Source organism: Poeciliopsis prolifica, unplaced genomic scaffold (assembly GCF_027474105.1).
Source record: "Poeciliopsis prolifica strain line A6 unplaced genomic scaffold, Auburn_PproV2 SCAFFOLD023, whole genome shotgun sequence".
In the NCBI taxonomy this organism is placed as follows: domain Eukaryota; kingdom Metazoa; phylum Chordata; class Actinopteri; order Cyprinodontiformes; family Poeciliidae; genus Poeciliopsis; species Poeciliopsis prolifica.
Genome location: NW_026562398.1, coordinates 5,084,687 through 5,100,554, shown reverse-complemented (window position 1 = coordinate 5,100,554; position 15,868 = coordinate 5,084,687). Strand labels below are relative to the sequence as shown.

The following is a 15,868-nucleotide window of genomic DNA, read 5'->3' as shown; positions in this document are numbered from 1 at the left end:
GCTGTCTGTTTAAAAGCCACACAATATATTTATATATTTATTAACATTTATATTATATATTTTGAGCCAGCCCCCTAATGAACATTGCAAAAAGTAGATTACTTTCTGCTAAAACAGCAGTGTAGTGTTTAATTTACCGCTTCCTCTGCAGGTTTATCTCACCCTTTCAGTTGTGATGAGTGATTTGAATTACCCACTACTCATTTGGGTTTTTTATTTGCAGACATTGACGAGTGCCGTCTGAACAATGGGGGGTGCGATCACGTGTGCCGAAACACCGTGGGCAGCTTCGAGTGCAGCTGCAAGAAAGGCTACAAGTTGCTAACCAACGAGAGGACATGTCAAGGTTTGTAGCGTGTTTTTTTTTTTTTTTTCTAACTCTAAAATGTATTTCGTTGTGGATAAACGCTTGTTTTCTTTTGTTAAAGCATTTTGTTGATTTGGATGTTTGCTTGGTTTCACAGTGATGCTAAAAATTAAAACTCATCTTCATCTTCCTGTTTCCAGCCGAAAAGAACACTGCTCAAATATCGAGCCAGATTGAAGGCAAAAGATGGTTAATAATCAGAAAAGGCATGGAACTGAGGAACAAAAGGATAATTACTCAAAAGCAAACAGGGGTGTATTTCTATAGTTTGAGCCATCAAGGAATAAAGTTGACCAGGTGTGGATTAGGAAAGAAAAAACACAATTCAATCTTATACAACAAATTTCTGTTTTGTTTTGTGTTTTTATTTATGAAAGGTGAAGATTTGACTGGAGTATAACTGAAGTTATGGCATAAACCAAAGCTCAGACCAAATCTGTCAGATAATCTGTAGTAATCTGAAGTAGAAGGCTCCCTATAGTGCGTTAGATTTTGAGAAATTTTGCAAGATGGGGGTTTATTTCTATAACCTCCCCTATAGATTTTTTTTATATTCATTGTTTTATTTCTTGTCACATAGATTAGAGAAGATCCCTTATAAATAAAAACCTTGAGCTATTTAGAAGCATTTAAGTTCTCTGTCATATAAGATTTTCATCATTACAGATGTCATAAAAAGGTCCAAATTGATTTAGCATTTTAGCTTGATGATTGTATGTAAAGCTTTTGATTAGAATATTTTTGATAAATTTTTTGTAAATCCGTAGGATAACACTTTATTTTAGGGAACACAAATTAAACATAATTAGCAGCCATTAATTTGCACATCAGAGACATAATGTCTCTTCATCAGTCATCCTTAAGCAGTTGTTAATTGCCTATTTGAAATTGACCCAATTCTACATGTAAAAAGGCCATAAATGAGGAATTTTCTAAGGATCTCATCTGATTATGGTCTGTTGTTTTTGTAAGCACTTATAAAGAGATGGTACAAGGAGGATAACACCTTTTTTGTTTTCTTATTTAACAAAGAAACAAGTTTCAAGAGTCTCATAATGTTTGTTTTGAGACATTCTCTATATCGCCTCAGATATGGAAGAACTTTTTTATATAGACGTCCAGACAGCTTTTGGTTTTACATTTAAGCTGCTGTGTAATTACTGGTAATATTCAGGAAAGAAAACCAGGAAATTGTTTTCACATTGTCGCTCCCCAGAATTTAATAAAGTAGATATTTTGACATTTCATGACTTTTTTCTTTTTGAGATTAAAGGGGAAGCAGCCTAGTGCTTCCAAAGCAACTAGGCTTTGGAAGTGATGGGCTACACCCAAGGTGTAGCCCATCACTTGGTTGCATAAGCAATGTGCTCTAAAATGACTTCACAATGTGTCAAGAAGACTCAGTATTTCAATGCTACCTCAATTAACAAATATCAAACTAACAATGACTCATTCATTTCAGAATGGAAACTTGCTTTCACTCCTTTGTTAAGGAATTCATTGTCTGTTCTCTGTTATCAGCTGTTGTAGTTTGGTGTTTTGTTGAATAATAAAACTCTTTTTTAGATGTTATGAGGTGAGACAAAGTCATTATCCCCGTAATAAAGCCTTTTATAAATTGCATGTTGAATAGAAGTTAAGATCATAGAGAACAGCTACTTTGCTCATTATTACCAGAGAATCAAAAGTGTGATCTTTCTATTATAATCACTGCATAGAATTGTTAAATTATAATCTTTTATGATATATTGTTATGATTACTAATACTGTTGTGATTGTTAATCAGAACCTGAGTATGCTGTTGCACCTGAATTTTACCTCTGTGTGAGAAAAAACGATTTATTCTACTAAATTCATGGAATTCACATAAACAAGTTATTTCCCTAAAATATGGTTTTATTAATAGCAATAAAAATGGATAGCTTCTCCCTTGATGCTATAAAATGAGTTTATCATATTTTTTTTGCCTGCAGAGATACCAAAGGGAGCCTTCCTGACTTGTTTTGTGTCTTTTGATTGTAGTCATTGCTCACCGGAAAACTGGTCATTTAGCTGGAGGAAAAATGAAGATTCGTCATGGCTGGGTAAAGTTCTGCTACGGCTTCGGTCCAGTTTGAAAAGCTCCACTAAGTCTTGGATGGATTCAGTCACTAGAAAACCTTGTGTTGAAAAGAAACAGGCAGACTTGAAACGTGGGGCAGATCTCAGCTTCTCTCCATGTGGAAAAACGGATGACTTTTTTTTCCCTTTCCCTCTCATTGATGTGGTCAATCAATACTCAGCCTGGTTTGCATCAGTGTCAGGCAGTGAGTTTACAGCTGGTGCTCTTAATCACACCACTCACTATACACTAGTTTAACATCTCATGTGGTCAGTAAAAAAAAAGAAAGAAATAAACTCACATTTGGGGAAAATGCCTTTCTGTCATTATTTGGTGCCAAGCAATGTAAAGTTTATTTAGCCACAATAACACAGATAAGTGAGAAAATGCGGCCCTTTCTTGGTAGGAATGTAAATCACAGCTTGTTTTTAGTGGCATGGTGCCATGAAGAAGTCATCGGTGCGCTGTGTGGGTGCACAGGGTCAGTGTTGGAACACTGTTGTCCTTGTTTGCTCCTGTGTGTTTTGTCTGGAGACAGGGCTTGTGATAAAGCTCACCGTGCGTTGAGTGAGGTGCTGCCAGCTTCACACACACACACACACACACCCCCACACACACACACACACACACACACTCCACAGCGCTGAGTCACCTGTCAGCCTCTTAACCTCTCTTCTCATTCCAATCATGTTTTCTCTCTTCTTGGATTGATGGAAAGAAAAAAAGGGTGCAGTCTTTCCCGGTTAAGATTACATTTTATTTGTATTGGTTCTGCCCTGATTAATGTAGCTACCACAGGAATCCGTGGTGTCAGGATATTGCATATTTATGATTAAATATCTGGCATATTGAAAAAAAACAGGCTCATTAGAATGTAAACAGTAGTTTCTCAGTGTGGGGTAAGTTTGAAAAGCATTGCATCTCCACAAAGTTCTGTAAGTTACCCACTCCACCTTCCACACGCAGCTCCTCTTCTGATCAGCAGTTTCCAAATTGAGCTTCTGCATTGCAGTGCAGTGCTCCCTTTCCCCACAACTCACCCACTCAGCCCTAGACTAGCCTGCAGCAATTAGTAAACACCTGGTGGAACTGTGCATCTCATTATGTGAACTATTTCTTTTTGTCCAGTTCTTCAGCAAACATTTGTAGCCACTTAATAGAGGAATGATGATGTGATGATGTATTGAAAGAACATAAACTGAAAGAGACAGAGCCCCAATTTCAATGTGTTAAGTTGTGAAATTTATTTTAAGTCATGTTTATTTTATACAGCAATTTGGAGAAAATCATGCTTTTCAGACTAAGTTAAACTTGTCAGATTAAGTTGAGTTGGGCAGGTGGATAATTGGGCAAGCATGAAACTACTGTCCTCCAATCACTTCCCCCATTGCAAAAAGGGCCAGAAAAGTTATGTTTGTTATGAAGGACAAAGTAAAAATTGACTCTAAAAAACTTCTGATGTGCTGCTCGGGACAAATTGACACCACACATTGCATCCTATCCAATCAGCAATAGGTGCATCTAAATCAAATCTGACAAACCAATTACAATATACCTATTTCCTCCTGTGGTCTCTATCAACTTTTCATATATTTCAGGGAATTCAAACATTTAACTTGTCCTTCATTTTACCCTTCTTGCTTGGCTGCTTGGCTCATTTCTCTTGGCGGCTGGGGCATTTGTCACAGCGTGCAGCTCAGCAGCACGGCTGAGCATGCTCTGTGCAGTCACAAACCTTCACCACATGTTGTAAGCCATTTGAAACAGTGGTTTTCAGAGAGCAATGGAGCGCTTGTCATGTTCTGTAAGGCCCATTAACGCATTCAGACTTCAGGCTTTCTTTTTTTTTTCTTTCAAGACCAGTCTAAAACCTGAAGGTTTTCTGGAAAATTGAAAACTGTCCACTGAAACCTTTTATCTTAGCCTTTGAAGAAACAAAGGAATAAAAAACATGTAAAAGGTCAACCCTTTGGCTTTTGCCTTTATTTGAATACAGCAAAAAAACCTTAGAAAAATCTTCCATCCATCCATCCATCCATCCATCCATCCATCCATCCATCCATCCATCCATCCATCCATCCATCCATCCATCCATCCATCCATCCATCCATCCATCCATCCATCCATCCATCCATCCATCATCAGCTTATCTCACAATCAGGTTGTGGCAGCAACAAGGACACCCTTACATCATTCTCCCTAGAGACACTGCAGTTTGTTCTGAGGAATCCCTGGTTGTTTGTAGGTTTGATGGGAAATATAGTCCATTCAGAGTTCTTAGTCTGCCTCAGTATTTTCCTAGAAAATCTCCAAAGAAGGCATTCAAAGAAGCATTCTCAGACACAAGCCTTGTCTTCAAAGGTAAATGTTTTCTAACGAGGTAACAATGAACGTGCTTGAGAAATGATTTGTTGGTTGGTGTTTATCAACTTTACATTACAGTTTTTTTCCTCTGTATGGTAAAAACTTTGTATTTTACTGGTACAAAAATTTCTTTATACCAGTAAAGTCAATTATGGTACTAGCACCATAACTCCATCCATTATCATTAACAAAAGTCATTTTTAGTTATTCAAGATAAAAGAAGCAAATAATGAGTGCAAGATCAAACTATACACCTACACTCAGTGTAATTTTCCTGAATGCAATGACTTTGCTGTAATCTGGATGGGTTCTGTTGCACTGATCCAGACATTTGCTGTCATTTGAAGTGTTGAGGTATAAAAATTAAACCTCGGGTTTAGTTTTTACACCAAACCTGGAGTGTAGGGTAAAAGCACTAAACTCTATGTTAGTGTTTGTTGGTTTGTAAGTCTGGACGGAGCATTCATGTGAAGCTCCCATCAGCTTTTCTTTAAAGTCCTGATCCACATATGTTGGGATTTAAGAAGAAGGTCGTCAGAATTCATGTTGTCTGGACAAAGAAAATGTCTTTGGAATTCAAGCAAAATGTATTTATTTCTTTTAATCAACCCCTTTTAAAAAAAAACAATGAGACCTAGCCGAAAGCTAGAAAGAATGGAAACTTGTTTTTTGCAGCCTTGTAAATAAGAGTCGTAGCAATCGTCAACGCTCTGTTCTTTGGGTTAATGCTAAACTATGTAATAATAAGTTACAGATTCACTTGTGGCGTCAATGTTGCAATAAGAAACCTTTTAGGGATAAACTCACTCACGATGATTATTTTCCATTGGGATTTAGAGTAAAGTTTATCCTTAATTTGCCGAAAACAAACACTTTTTTGCAGCGTTGCACACAGTGTGTGCCAACAAGAAGAGCCATCAGGACTCCAGACGTCATCAGTAATCAGTAAGAGCTCTCTGCGGTGTTGGAGTTCAACAAGTCCACTAAAACATTTAAATTTTAGATATCTGTTTTACCTAAACTGCTTTTTAACCCATTAAATGAGATAAAAACTGTCTAATATTTTACTGTTTAGAGTATCTCTTTGTCAGCTTTGAACTTTCTAGAGATCACCCCATATTCATGAGTTTGTGTTGGTCTGTTGCATAAACTGCTTGTTAGATGCATTGTAGTTTGTGGTTGTAACCTGACAAAATGTGGAAAAGTTCAGCGGCTCTGAATACTTCTGCAGTTGCAGGGTAATACCTTTGTAATGTCGTTGATGACACCTGGGGCTATTTAAAAACCTAGAGGAGGTTCACTTTACAGCAGATGAAAGCATGATATTCCTGGGAAAATCCAGGGAAACTTTAATAAACAAGCCAATTAAACATCTCGGAAAGTTGTTGCAAACCCCTATTTTCTCCCAGCATGTGCTGCCTGAGCTTGGCAAAGACTGACACTGATATTAAAGAAGAACTTCATCAGAAGTCCTAATGGCATGCTGGCTTATGAGAGCCTACTGACAGACAGGAAGATGCATTTTTGGCTATGAAAAGGGGAAATTAGAAAGACAGAAACCCCTGAAAGCTGCATTGTAGTCTACAATAGTAAAAATGATACAACATTAAAGCACTTTTCATTTTTAATTTGATGCTGGACTGACACTGATTCATCAACAGCATGCCTAAAATGTAGAAAAGGGAGAAGTTTGTCAGTTTCAGCTTCACGAACAAAAGATATGATATGAAGGTGGGACGGCAGAAAATCCAGATTCATTTGCTTTAACAAATTTTTCATTGCTTTGTGTTTTTGTCTTTGCAGATATTGATGAATGCTCTTTCGACCGTGCTTGCGACCACTTCTGTGTCAACTCCGCTGGCAGCTTCCAGTGTCTCTGTAATAAAGGCTACGTCCTGTACGGCCTGGCCCACTGTGGAGGTGAGCCGACATGTCTGTCAAACACTTGCCATCCACTGTTGATGCATTTTAACTATTTTTGATTTTCCATCACTGTCATCTGGGTTGCATTTGCAGCTTGCAGTTCAATTGTGTTTCATGACTACCTCAATCTTATGAAATGAACACGTTTTCCTTAACTTTCCTTCCTAGTACTTTTTAATGCACTGGTTTACAACCAAATTAAAGTCTTCAAAACAATCTTCACTCCTGACAGTGCTGTCCCATGCCTTTATGTCAGCCTCTGCAAATAGGAAAGCCTTCTTTACACCAGAGTAATTCTGCAGTCTGAAATTAACATTCAGTTAAGAGAATATTTGAATCTCTGGAGAGTCTGCAGAGATTCTCTGGGGTCCACTTAGATTACCCAGGATAGTGGGTGAGTGTTCCCCAACTGTTTTGCTTATGCAGAAAATTTGTAGTGATTGTTTGGATTCTTTTTGTAGTGGCATCAGAAATCTGGGTAGTTAAGGGTTCTTGGAGGAACCTTTTTTACACCAGTGACAGTTTTGTCACCACATGTAGCTCATGGTTATCAGATGCTCTGAAGCAGAACTGGTCATGCTACCCTCATGCCCGAGTTATATCCTTGTCAATCTTACAAAGGGTTGGCAACACTCCAAGCATTTTATTGCAAAGATCTCAGCACCTCATCAGAAATACAATCTGCTTCCCAGGTTATGATACATTTAAAATCAAAAACACAGAACCTCATTCACACACTTTGACATGTTTTATCCCTTGCAATCTTTTCCATGTTGCAGAACGTGTCACATAATACAGAGTCTGATGACTTAACTTCCAAAGTATTGACAGGCGACCCGGATGACAGAAAATCCATAAAGTAAATGGCATCTCGCTCTACATCTGTGAGTTGAAAACTGCCTGCCAGGGAGCTACAAATCGAATTGATACAATACTTTTATCTCACCTGGCTATTACCATTCACAGGACAATTTATTGTCTTAAAAAGCTGACATTGAAATGAGCCGAATTGGACATCACTAATACATCACATTGTTAAAACTTTATCTCCACTGATGTTCTCTACAACTCAGAGAGGCATATGTATTCACCAAGTATGTTAAATATATATTCCTTTGCACTGATTTATTCTAATTATTTTATTTCACTGAACAGTTCTACTAATATATTGTTGTATTTATTAAATTTATTTAAAACACCCCCCAAGAAGTCAAGTCAGGTAAAAAGAAAAAGAGACAGAAATACTTTAAAAACTAAACTTTAAACATGGCCTCTATGTTTTTGAAGAATTTGCCTTGTGATGAAAAAAGTTTTCTCTGCATTCACACACAATGCTGTATCCAGGTTTATTAGGTTCAAGAGATCCGTTCTACAGACAGGAAGCTGTATTAACTGTCAGCTCCGGGAATAAATGCCCCTGGATTGGATTTGCGAGGTTTTTTCTCACCTGATGGACGGCGATCAGGGCCCGCTGGGCTGCTGAGAAGAGTAAAGATGGTCTCAAGTAAATGGCTCTCCATACTATTGTTGAGCGAGAAGTTGATGAATGATTTCGCCTCTCTCTTCAGCACTGCTGTCACAACTGTTAGATAACCCCTGAGATTTATGGTGCTCCCAGTTATACTTCTCCTTCTTCTGCACAAATAAGGTTATGTTATTTCCTTTGTAATTTAGGAGCTGGAATACGGCTGTACAGGACAGCGGCGATCTGTGTTTGACAATAGTTGCCTTTAACAAAGCCAACTAGGTCAGTGGCCTTCTGTCAACAAGTTTTCCTTCGCACAACAGTTCAAGCTCAGACAGATTGGCTGAAGAGGGAAAATACATTTTTAAGCTTTGCCTCACATTCTTAACTGAATTTAAGTCTGAATTTTGACTTTGGCTTTTGAAATGTAGTTATCCTTTGATCTAAATCCTCCCATTGCTGTATATGATCTGTAATCCAATAGATTTTCTGCCTGTATTGCCTTGTTCAATCATTGCTTTCTGAAGAAAAGCATCTCCACAGCATGCCGCTGCCCCCAGCAGCTTCCAGTGGATAGTGTGTGTTAAAGTTGATGAGCAGTGTTGGTTTCCTGCCACACGTTCAGCTTTGAATGTTGTCCAAAATGCTCAGCTTAGCTCTTATCTGATGTGAACAGCTTCTTGCACATGTTTGTTGTGTCTCCTGCAAGGCTTGAGGTAAACTTTTAATGGGGATTCTCATGGAGGCTTTCTGCTCCCCAGCCCTTTGTAGGGGACTTACCAAGAGCACAACTAATAGCTGCCCTGTGGAGAGATTCCCACCTGATATCTCCAGCTCCTGTCAGAGTTACGATTAACCTCATGGCTTCTTCTCTGATTAGGGTCTCTTTGACCCTGCCTGTCAGCTTAGGTGGATAACCGTCACTTGTTTTGTTTGCAGTTTTTCTGTACGCTTACCAGTTTTTAAATGATGGATTAAACAGCGCTCGATGAGACCAACAAAGGATTACTAGTAATCCTGCTTAAAACCTCTCCATGTTGTTATCCCTGACCTGTCGAGTGTGTTCCTTGGTCTTTATTATGGTAATTGTTCATTAACGTTTTTCCCAAACAAACTTTTACAGGACAACAGTATTTATGAAATCACACATGGCTGTAATGTAACAGTTTGTGATTTGCAAAGCATTGTTAATAAGAAAATTGCTTAGGTTTTGATTAGGATGTTTGTTTGTTCTGTTATTTTTTAAACCCACTTTTTAAGTTCTTGAGGTTTTTAATGAAAACACACAGGAAAACCTATTGAAATTTAAATTCGATGACATTCTGATGAACTCACCTACTCATCCAGAAACTCCTACTTCTTACGCTTGGGTGTCTGAATGTCATTTTATCTTTCTTTTTAATTCGGGGATTTTTCCTCCCTTGGCTTGTCTCAGCATTGATGAACATGCACAGAGATCTGGAGAAATGTTGGAATGCAGCATTTGAGGATAAAAGAAGTCTGGCAGATGAGCTCCTGTTCCATCAGATATCCATTAAAGGTCTTTGTCCTTTAAATTGAGTGCTTTGATGCGAAGGATGAGCAGCACATTCCTCACAATGTTTTCAAGCAGCTCGCCCTGTTGATGAAGTCATCATCTCCTTCAGAGAGTGAAGCAGCAACACAGGCTGTTTTTATCTTTTCATGGTAAATAATTAAATGAGACAAGGAGGAGCTTTTCATATCAGCAAGCCAGATCATCAATCACGGCTATTATCTACGTCTGTTTCCTCCTTATGTGTGCGCCACTTGTCCGCGGCCCGCTTAAAGACCTCAGCTTAGCCCTGCAACCTAATTCTCTGTCTGGCCCCGAATGCAGTCAGACTCCATCTGGATCCCGGGTGCTTTTTGTGGTTTTAGCTCAGCATGTGTTTGAAAAGGTGATTATAATTTACTGCTTACCACACGTCTTCCTCCCCAAGAGCCCGAAAACTTCTGACCATGAAATTGAATGTGGGTGACATCAAAACAAGAATTCATTTCTGTTTACACGCAAACACATTAATCTGCCATGCATTCAAAACCAACAAGGAGAACTGAAGCAATCATAGAAGAACTCTTTACAACTGGAGAAAGCCATTACTTTCTACAAGATCTACTGCTCTGGTGATATTATTTCCTAATACTTCCTTTGCCATTATTTTTTTTCTGTCTTTAAGTCTGCTCTTTTAAAAATCAGTAGTGCCTATTAGGTCAAATCTGTCATGCTTGTTCATAAAACGTTTCTGTCACTGCGTCTTTTCGCAGATATTGATGAGTGCAGTATCAATCGTGGAGGCTGTAAATACGGCTGCATCAACACTCTGGGAAGCTATGAGTGTACCTGTCCGTCTGGATACAAGCTTCACTGGAACAAGAAGGACTGCATTGGTATGTGACAACAGTGCCCCCTAGTGGCTTTTTTAGGAGTGTGTGTGTGCCTCCTGTTTTACCTAAAATTGTTCAACCCCGACAAAATACCCAAGCTACTAGTTTAAAAAGTTTGACACATCTAATATTATGAGTGGTTTTTCCAAACTGAATGCAGAGAGATACTTTTAATGTCAACTGTTATTTATTAAGTTGCTCAACTTCTTCATATCAAGCATTTTTAGGACTTAGCAGGGAAACCTTTTGCTGTTTGACACCTGCTGAAATTTGATTCATTCGCAGATATGACTTTCTGGCAGTGTTCCTAAAATATATTGTTCCATAACTCAGGATTCAATATCTGAAATTGAGTTATTTTCCTCTGTGCTTTTTCAAGTACCAGCTACATCTTACATTTTTGTAAGAGTTCAGGAAGCTATCATGGCCACTCTATTTTCTAGGATGTTCCAAGCAACCATGTAACCACATATTTTCTTTTTCTTCCACATACTTCAGATTCCTAGTGTCACATGAAGCAGCCTCAGAGCATCACTGAGCCACCACCATGTTTCACTGTGGGCAGGGCGTTGTTTTCAGCATTCACTTCCTTCCATTGAGTTTGACATCTTGCTGCTCATAGCAGCAGCCTTTTGGCTAATGCAAGCTGAACCTTCGGTGCACGCTATTACCAAGTCTTTCTGCAGGTCATTGAAAGGTTTTTGACCACCTGCTTCTTCTGGAATCTGGTGCCACTGATGGCTTCCTCTTTCTGCCACCAGGTGGTGCACCCACTGCTCACATGACAGTGAAATTTGTGGACTATGCTACTATGCTTCTCGCTGAATCTGTAGAAAAATCCAGGACCTTTGCCATTTTTTCTGTATCTGTTCTCAAGGACGTCTGATGTAATTTATGAAGCCTGTGATTTGCTCTATCTCCGTCTCTGGTTGTGGAATGATTTACGAGTGCCTGTTCTTATGAAGTATTCACTTTTGGGTACTGAATTTGCAAATATTCACTAAATGTATGATCTGGTCTTGAATTGAAATGTAATCCTTGTATTATGAGTTCTTTTGGCTAATTAAATGATCTTTGTATAATCTGTTTATTGCAAATGCCTCAACAATTGTGCATTTTGCTGATAATCTGATATGTTGTGGGTGTCAAATAATTGTAGCTGCAAATGCAGCGGCTGTTGTGCAGTTTTGGACATTTACCTGTTAGTTTTCTCTCTTGTAGAGCTGGTGAAATGTCCTCCTGGACTTGTGGCACCAAAAGCCACCCTGACCTGCAGCAGGACGGGCAAAAAGGAGAGCTGTTCTCTCACCTGTGCTTCCAAAGCCTACTATCTGGCAGGTATATATGACACCGATTCAGGGTACCAACGCAAAACACCAAACTGTAGACATTTGATCAACAGTTCTTGGTCTGGCACACTCTCTTTCAGGGACAAATAACAGCTACTCAGTCAGCTGCGGCATCCCGATTCTCACGGGCAAACCCCCTGCAAGGATCAACTCCAGCATCATTCAAGGCTGCGTAGGTTTGTTGGTTTTTATTTAAAATCAAACCCATACTATGAACTATCGCAGGTTTCCGTCTGATTGCTGGTAGCAGCATGATGCTTCAGTGTCCTTCCACCCACCAGGCTGTGTTTGTCTGTAGAGACTTTGGCGCCTCCAGTGAAACAGAAGGCTTCTTTCAAGATTAAAAATGCCAAATGTCACCTGCATCCAAAGCTGACAGGCAGGACCGAGGACAGGGGACGGACACTGGGACCAGGTCAGTCTCCATTAATGTCTGTTGTTCTGCACCGATGGCGCAAGATCAAAATTCTACCAAGCCGAGTGACACAAGAGTCTCAATCGGATACTAAAATAAAGTTAATATCTGTAGCATTTGAAATCAGATATGGTTTAAAATTAAAGTTAAAGTTGTGCATTAGTATTACAAAGTGTTAGTTTGTTTGCGATTATGTTCATCAGTCTAGTAATTTTTTCTTCCAAAAGGAGTTTCTGCTGAGCCTTATGCTTTGTACACATCTAATCGATTTTTTTTTTTTAAATTAATGTCTCATCCATTTCATTTTACAAAATAAAATGTACACACAAAAATTGGTTTAAGAAACGTGTTCATCAGATGTACAGGTGGAACTACTTTTACATGTCGATTTGGAATCATGTCAAAGCAAGTACGTGGATTAATTGCTGCATTATTTGTTGCAGATTGCAAAAAATATCCATTTTCCTAAGGATACACAATAAAAGTTTCTCAAATATTCTTTTTGGTCAGAGTTTTTAGCGAGATTTAAGGCCAAAGTGCATAAAATGGATTTCCAAGTTATCTGTGTCTGTTTGGACTCGTCTTTAGAGTGCCGCTGCAATATGGGGTTGTCTCAGTTAAGTTTAGGTGATCATGGAAAACTTACAGCAAGTTGCATTCTTGAGGAAAAAAAAATTTGACCAGTGTTTCAGTGTTACTGAGATGAATCTTCAAAGCAGGTCACCTGACAAAGGCAGAACAGAAACTCCAATATCATCTCTCTTTCACATATCATTTATAAAAGATGGAAGACCTAGATTGTTTAAAAAAACTGAAATGTGTTAGATTCAAGACAGAAGATGCACTGCCTCGAGTCCTTTTGTGATAACGTTGAAAAAAGTGTTAGAATAATGTGATTGAACTTAAACTTCAGTGGTGTGCAGTGCTTTCTCGTGGTTTTCAATAACGTTGTCTCTGCAGGAGGGGGGCAGCCTTGCAGCAACTGCCAGGTAACATTTGTTAACCTTACATGTGACTCCTCCAAGAAAGCTAAAGGGCGACATGCTCGCAATCCCTCTAACAAAGGAGTAACACGCATCACTTTGGAGCTGGAAGCTGAAGTCAAACCTGGAGACACGACAGGTAAGTCATCACACTGCCGCTCTATGTTGATCCTGTTATCCAGACAACATGTTTCATCATTACTCTGAGTCACAAAAGGTTTTTAAATCGAACTTTTTTACTGATCAGGAAGCTGCAACCTCAGCTGTTTACGGCAGCGCATGGAGAAGCAGGTGAAAACGTACATCAAGGCTCTGAAGAAGTCCATCAACCAAGAGCGCTTTCTGATCCGGGTTGCTGGTTTGGAATATGAAGTGGCCCAAAAGCTTCCTCAGGTTGCACCCATTCAGGACCACTGTGCCCCAGGCTGGGAGCGGGTCAATGGCAGATGTGGTAAGGCTGGACTAGTAAGCTCAGTTAATTCTTTTTGAAGCTGAGTCATCTCTCAACTGTGGTACGTTTTCATGTTTTTTTCCCAGTTATGTGCCTACCAGGGTCCTACTACCACGGGGGACAGGAGCGCTGTGTCCAGTGTCCACCCGGGACTTTCCAGGAGAAAGAGGGCCAGCTGGCCTGTGACCTCTGCCCTGGCAGTGATGGACATGGGGCAGTTGGAGCACGAAACATCTCCTCTTGTGCTGGTGAATTAAACTGAGGATCCATCTCATCTCATGCAGTTCATAGAAATGTTCAACAACCATGTTCTGTGATCCTTCAATCAAATGCAGGCCAGTGTTCGACTGGCTACTTCTCCAGCGATGGCTTCAAACCCTGCCAGCCGTGTCCTCAGGGCACCTACCAGCCAGATCTGGGAAGGACACTTTGTTTCCCCTGCGGTGGAGGCCTGAGCACGAAGCGGGAAGGTGCCAGCTCCTTTCATGACTGTGAAGTCAAAGGTCAGATTTGTTTTGGAAAATATCTCAAATATTTTATTTCACTGAATCACTGCTTCATTGAAACATTATTACATTCCTCCTAGCCTGCCATTCCCTGAGATGAGCTTTGTAAACTAGTGTTACAATAGTTTGCAGAAGTATGCTCGTGAAAGCTTTACATTAAGTGCACAGTGTACAGCCGCAAACTAATAATATGGCATTTTCTTGAGATTTCATGAAACAAAGTAGTTCATGATTTAATAGCAGTCATTACAGTGTCATTAATATTAACTCTTACCTCGTGTAAAACAAGTAGCAACAGTTTTGAAAATGTCCTTAATTGTCATTACAGTGTCAAATGGTATATTAACAGAGTCATTAATAAACACCTCGAAAACTGAGAATCTTCAGACATGTTTGTTTAAGACAATATAACTCTTTCTTAAACAACCTCCATATTTACACTTCAAGCTTAGAAAGTTACACATAGTGATTAATCTGATGCATTTTGTAATCGATTTACAGCACTAATATTTAGATTACGGTATTTACTTTGCACCTCAGTTTTCAAACAATAATGCAACAGAATAGAAACAATTTCTGTGCATAAATGAAGTTAATTAAACTAATTTCATCAGAATTAATGTTTTTTTTGTTACTCCACCTTGCAGTCCAGTGTTCTCCAGGTCATTACTACAACACCACTGTCCACCGCTGTATTCGCTGCCCAGTGGGGACGTATCAGACAGAGTTCAGGCAGAATTACTGCATTACCTGTCCGGGAAACACCACCACCGACTTTGATGGGGCCACAAGTGTCTCGCAGTGCAAAAGTGAGTTGGAACATTAAGACCTAAAATCTTCATATGTTTTTTTATTATTATTATTTTTGTTAATAAAATAATATTAGCTACAGTCTAACATGGCCCAATTTTGTCTGTCTAGACAGGCAATGTGGTGGTGAGATGGGCGAGCTAATGGGTTATATTGAGTCACCTAACTATCCTGGTAACTACCCTGATAACGTGGAGTGTATTTGGAATATCAACCCACCAAGCAAGCGCAAGATCCTGATCGTGGTGCCGGAGATCTTCCTGCCCTCAGAGGATGAGTGTGGCGATGTTCTGGTCATGAGGAAGAACTGTGAGTTTTCTCTCTCTCTGAAATTCATTAGAGCTAATAGAGGGCATAAATAATATGAGGAAGGATTATCTGTGCTTGTGCAAGGGTCAGCAACATCCATCACCACCTACGAGACCTGTCAGACATACGAGCGGCCCATCGCCTTCACAGCTCGCTCCAGACGTCTGTGGATAAACTTCAAGTCTAATGAGGCCAACAGCGCCAGAGGTTTCCAGATTCCTTATGTTACCTATGATGGTACGTAGCATCCTAGTTCACCTTAGTAGATAGTTACTTCTGCAAAACATCACATGCAGTTGAATACAAAATCATCCTTAGCCTTTGGAAAATTAGGGCGTAAAGTAATATTTTTTCTGACTGGAAGTAAAAATGACATGTTCGAGCAGCACAGTGAGAGTCCAGACTGAATATAATAGTGA

General features: G+C 39.4%; 1 protein-coding gene across 2 annotated transcripts in view; it reads left to right on the top strand.

Moving 5' to 3' along the window:
* scube3 (signal peptide, CUB domain, EGF-like 3) overlaps positions 1-15,868 on the top strand; it is a 101,694-nt gene that overhangs the window by 80,717 nt on the left and 5,109 nt on the right. For both annotated transcript variants that reach the window (XM_055046212.1, XM_055046211.1), the window contains 13 exons: positions 224-346; positions 6,636-6,752; positions 10,507-10,629; positions 11,848-11,964; positions 12,056-12,151; positions 12,274-12,390; positions 13,351-13,512; positions 13,621-13,824; positions 13,911-14,072; positions 14,160-14,327; positions 14,978-15,139; positions 15,252-15,449; positions 15,534-15,686. In XM_055046212.1, coding sequence (XP_054902187.1) covers positions 224-346; positions 6,636-6,752; positions 10,507-10,629; positions 11,848-11,964; positions 12,056-12,151; positions 12,274-12,390; positions 13,351-13,512; positions 13,621-13,824; positions 13,911-14,072; positions 14,160-14,327; positions 14,978-15,139; positions 15,252-15,449; positions 15,534-15,686 — 1,902 coding nt within the window. The remainder of the gene's footprint in view (positions 1-223; positions 347-6,635; positions 6,753-10,506; positions 10,630-11,847; positions 11,965-12,055; positions 12,152-12,273; positions 12,391-13,350; positions 13,513-13,620; positions 13,825-13,910; positions 14,073-14,159; positions 14,328-14,977; positions 15,140-15,251; positions 15,450-15,533; positions 15,687-15,868) is intronic.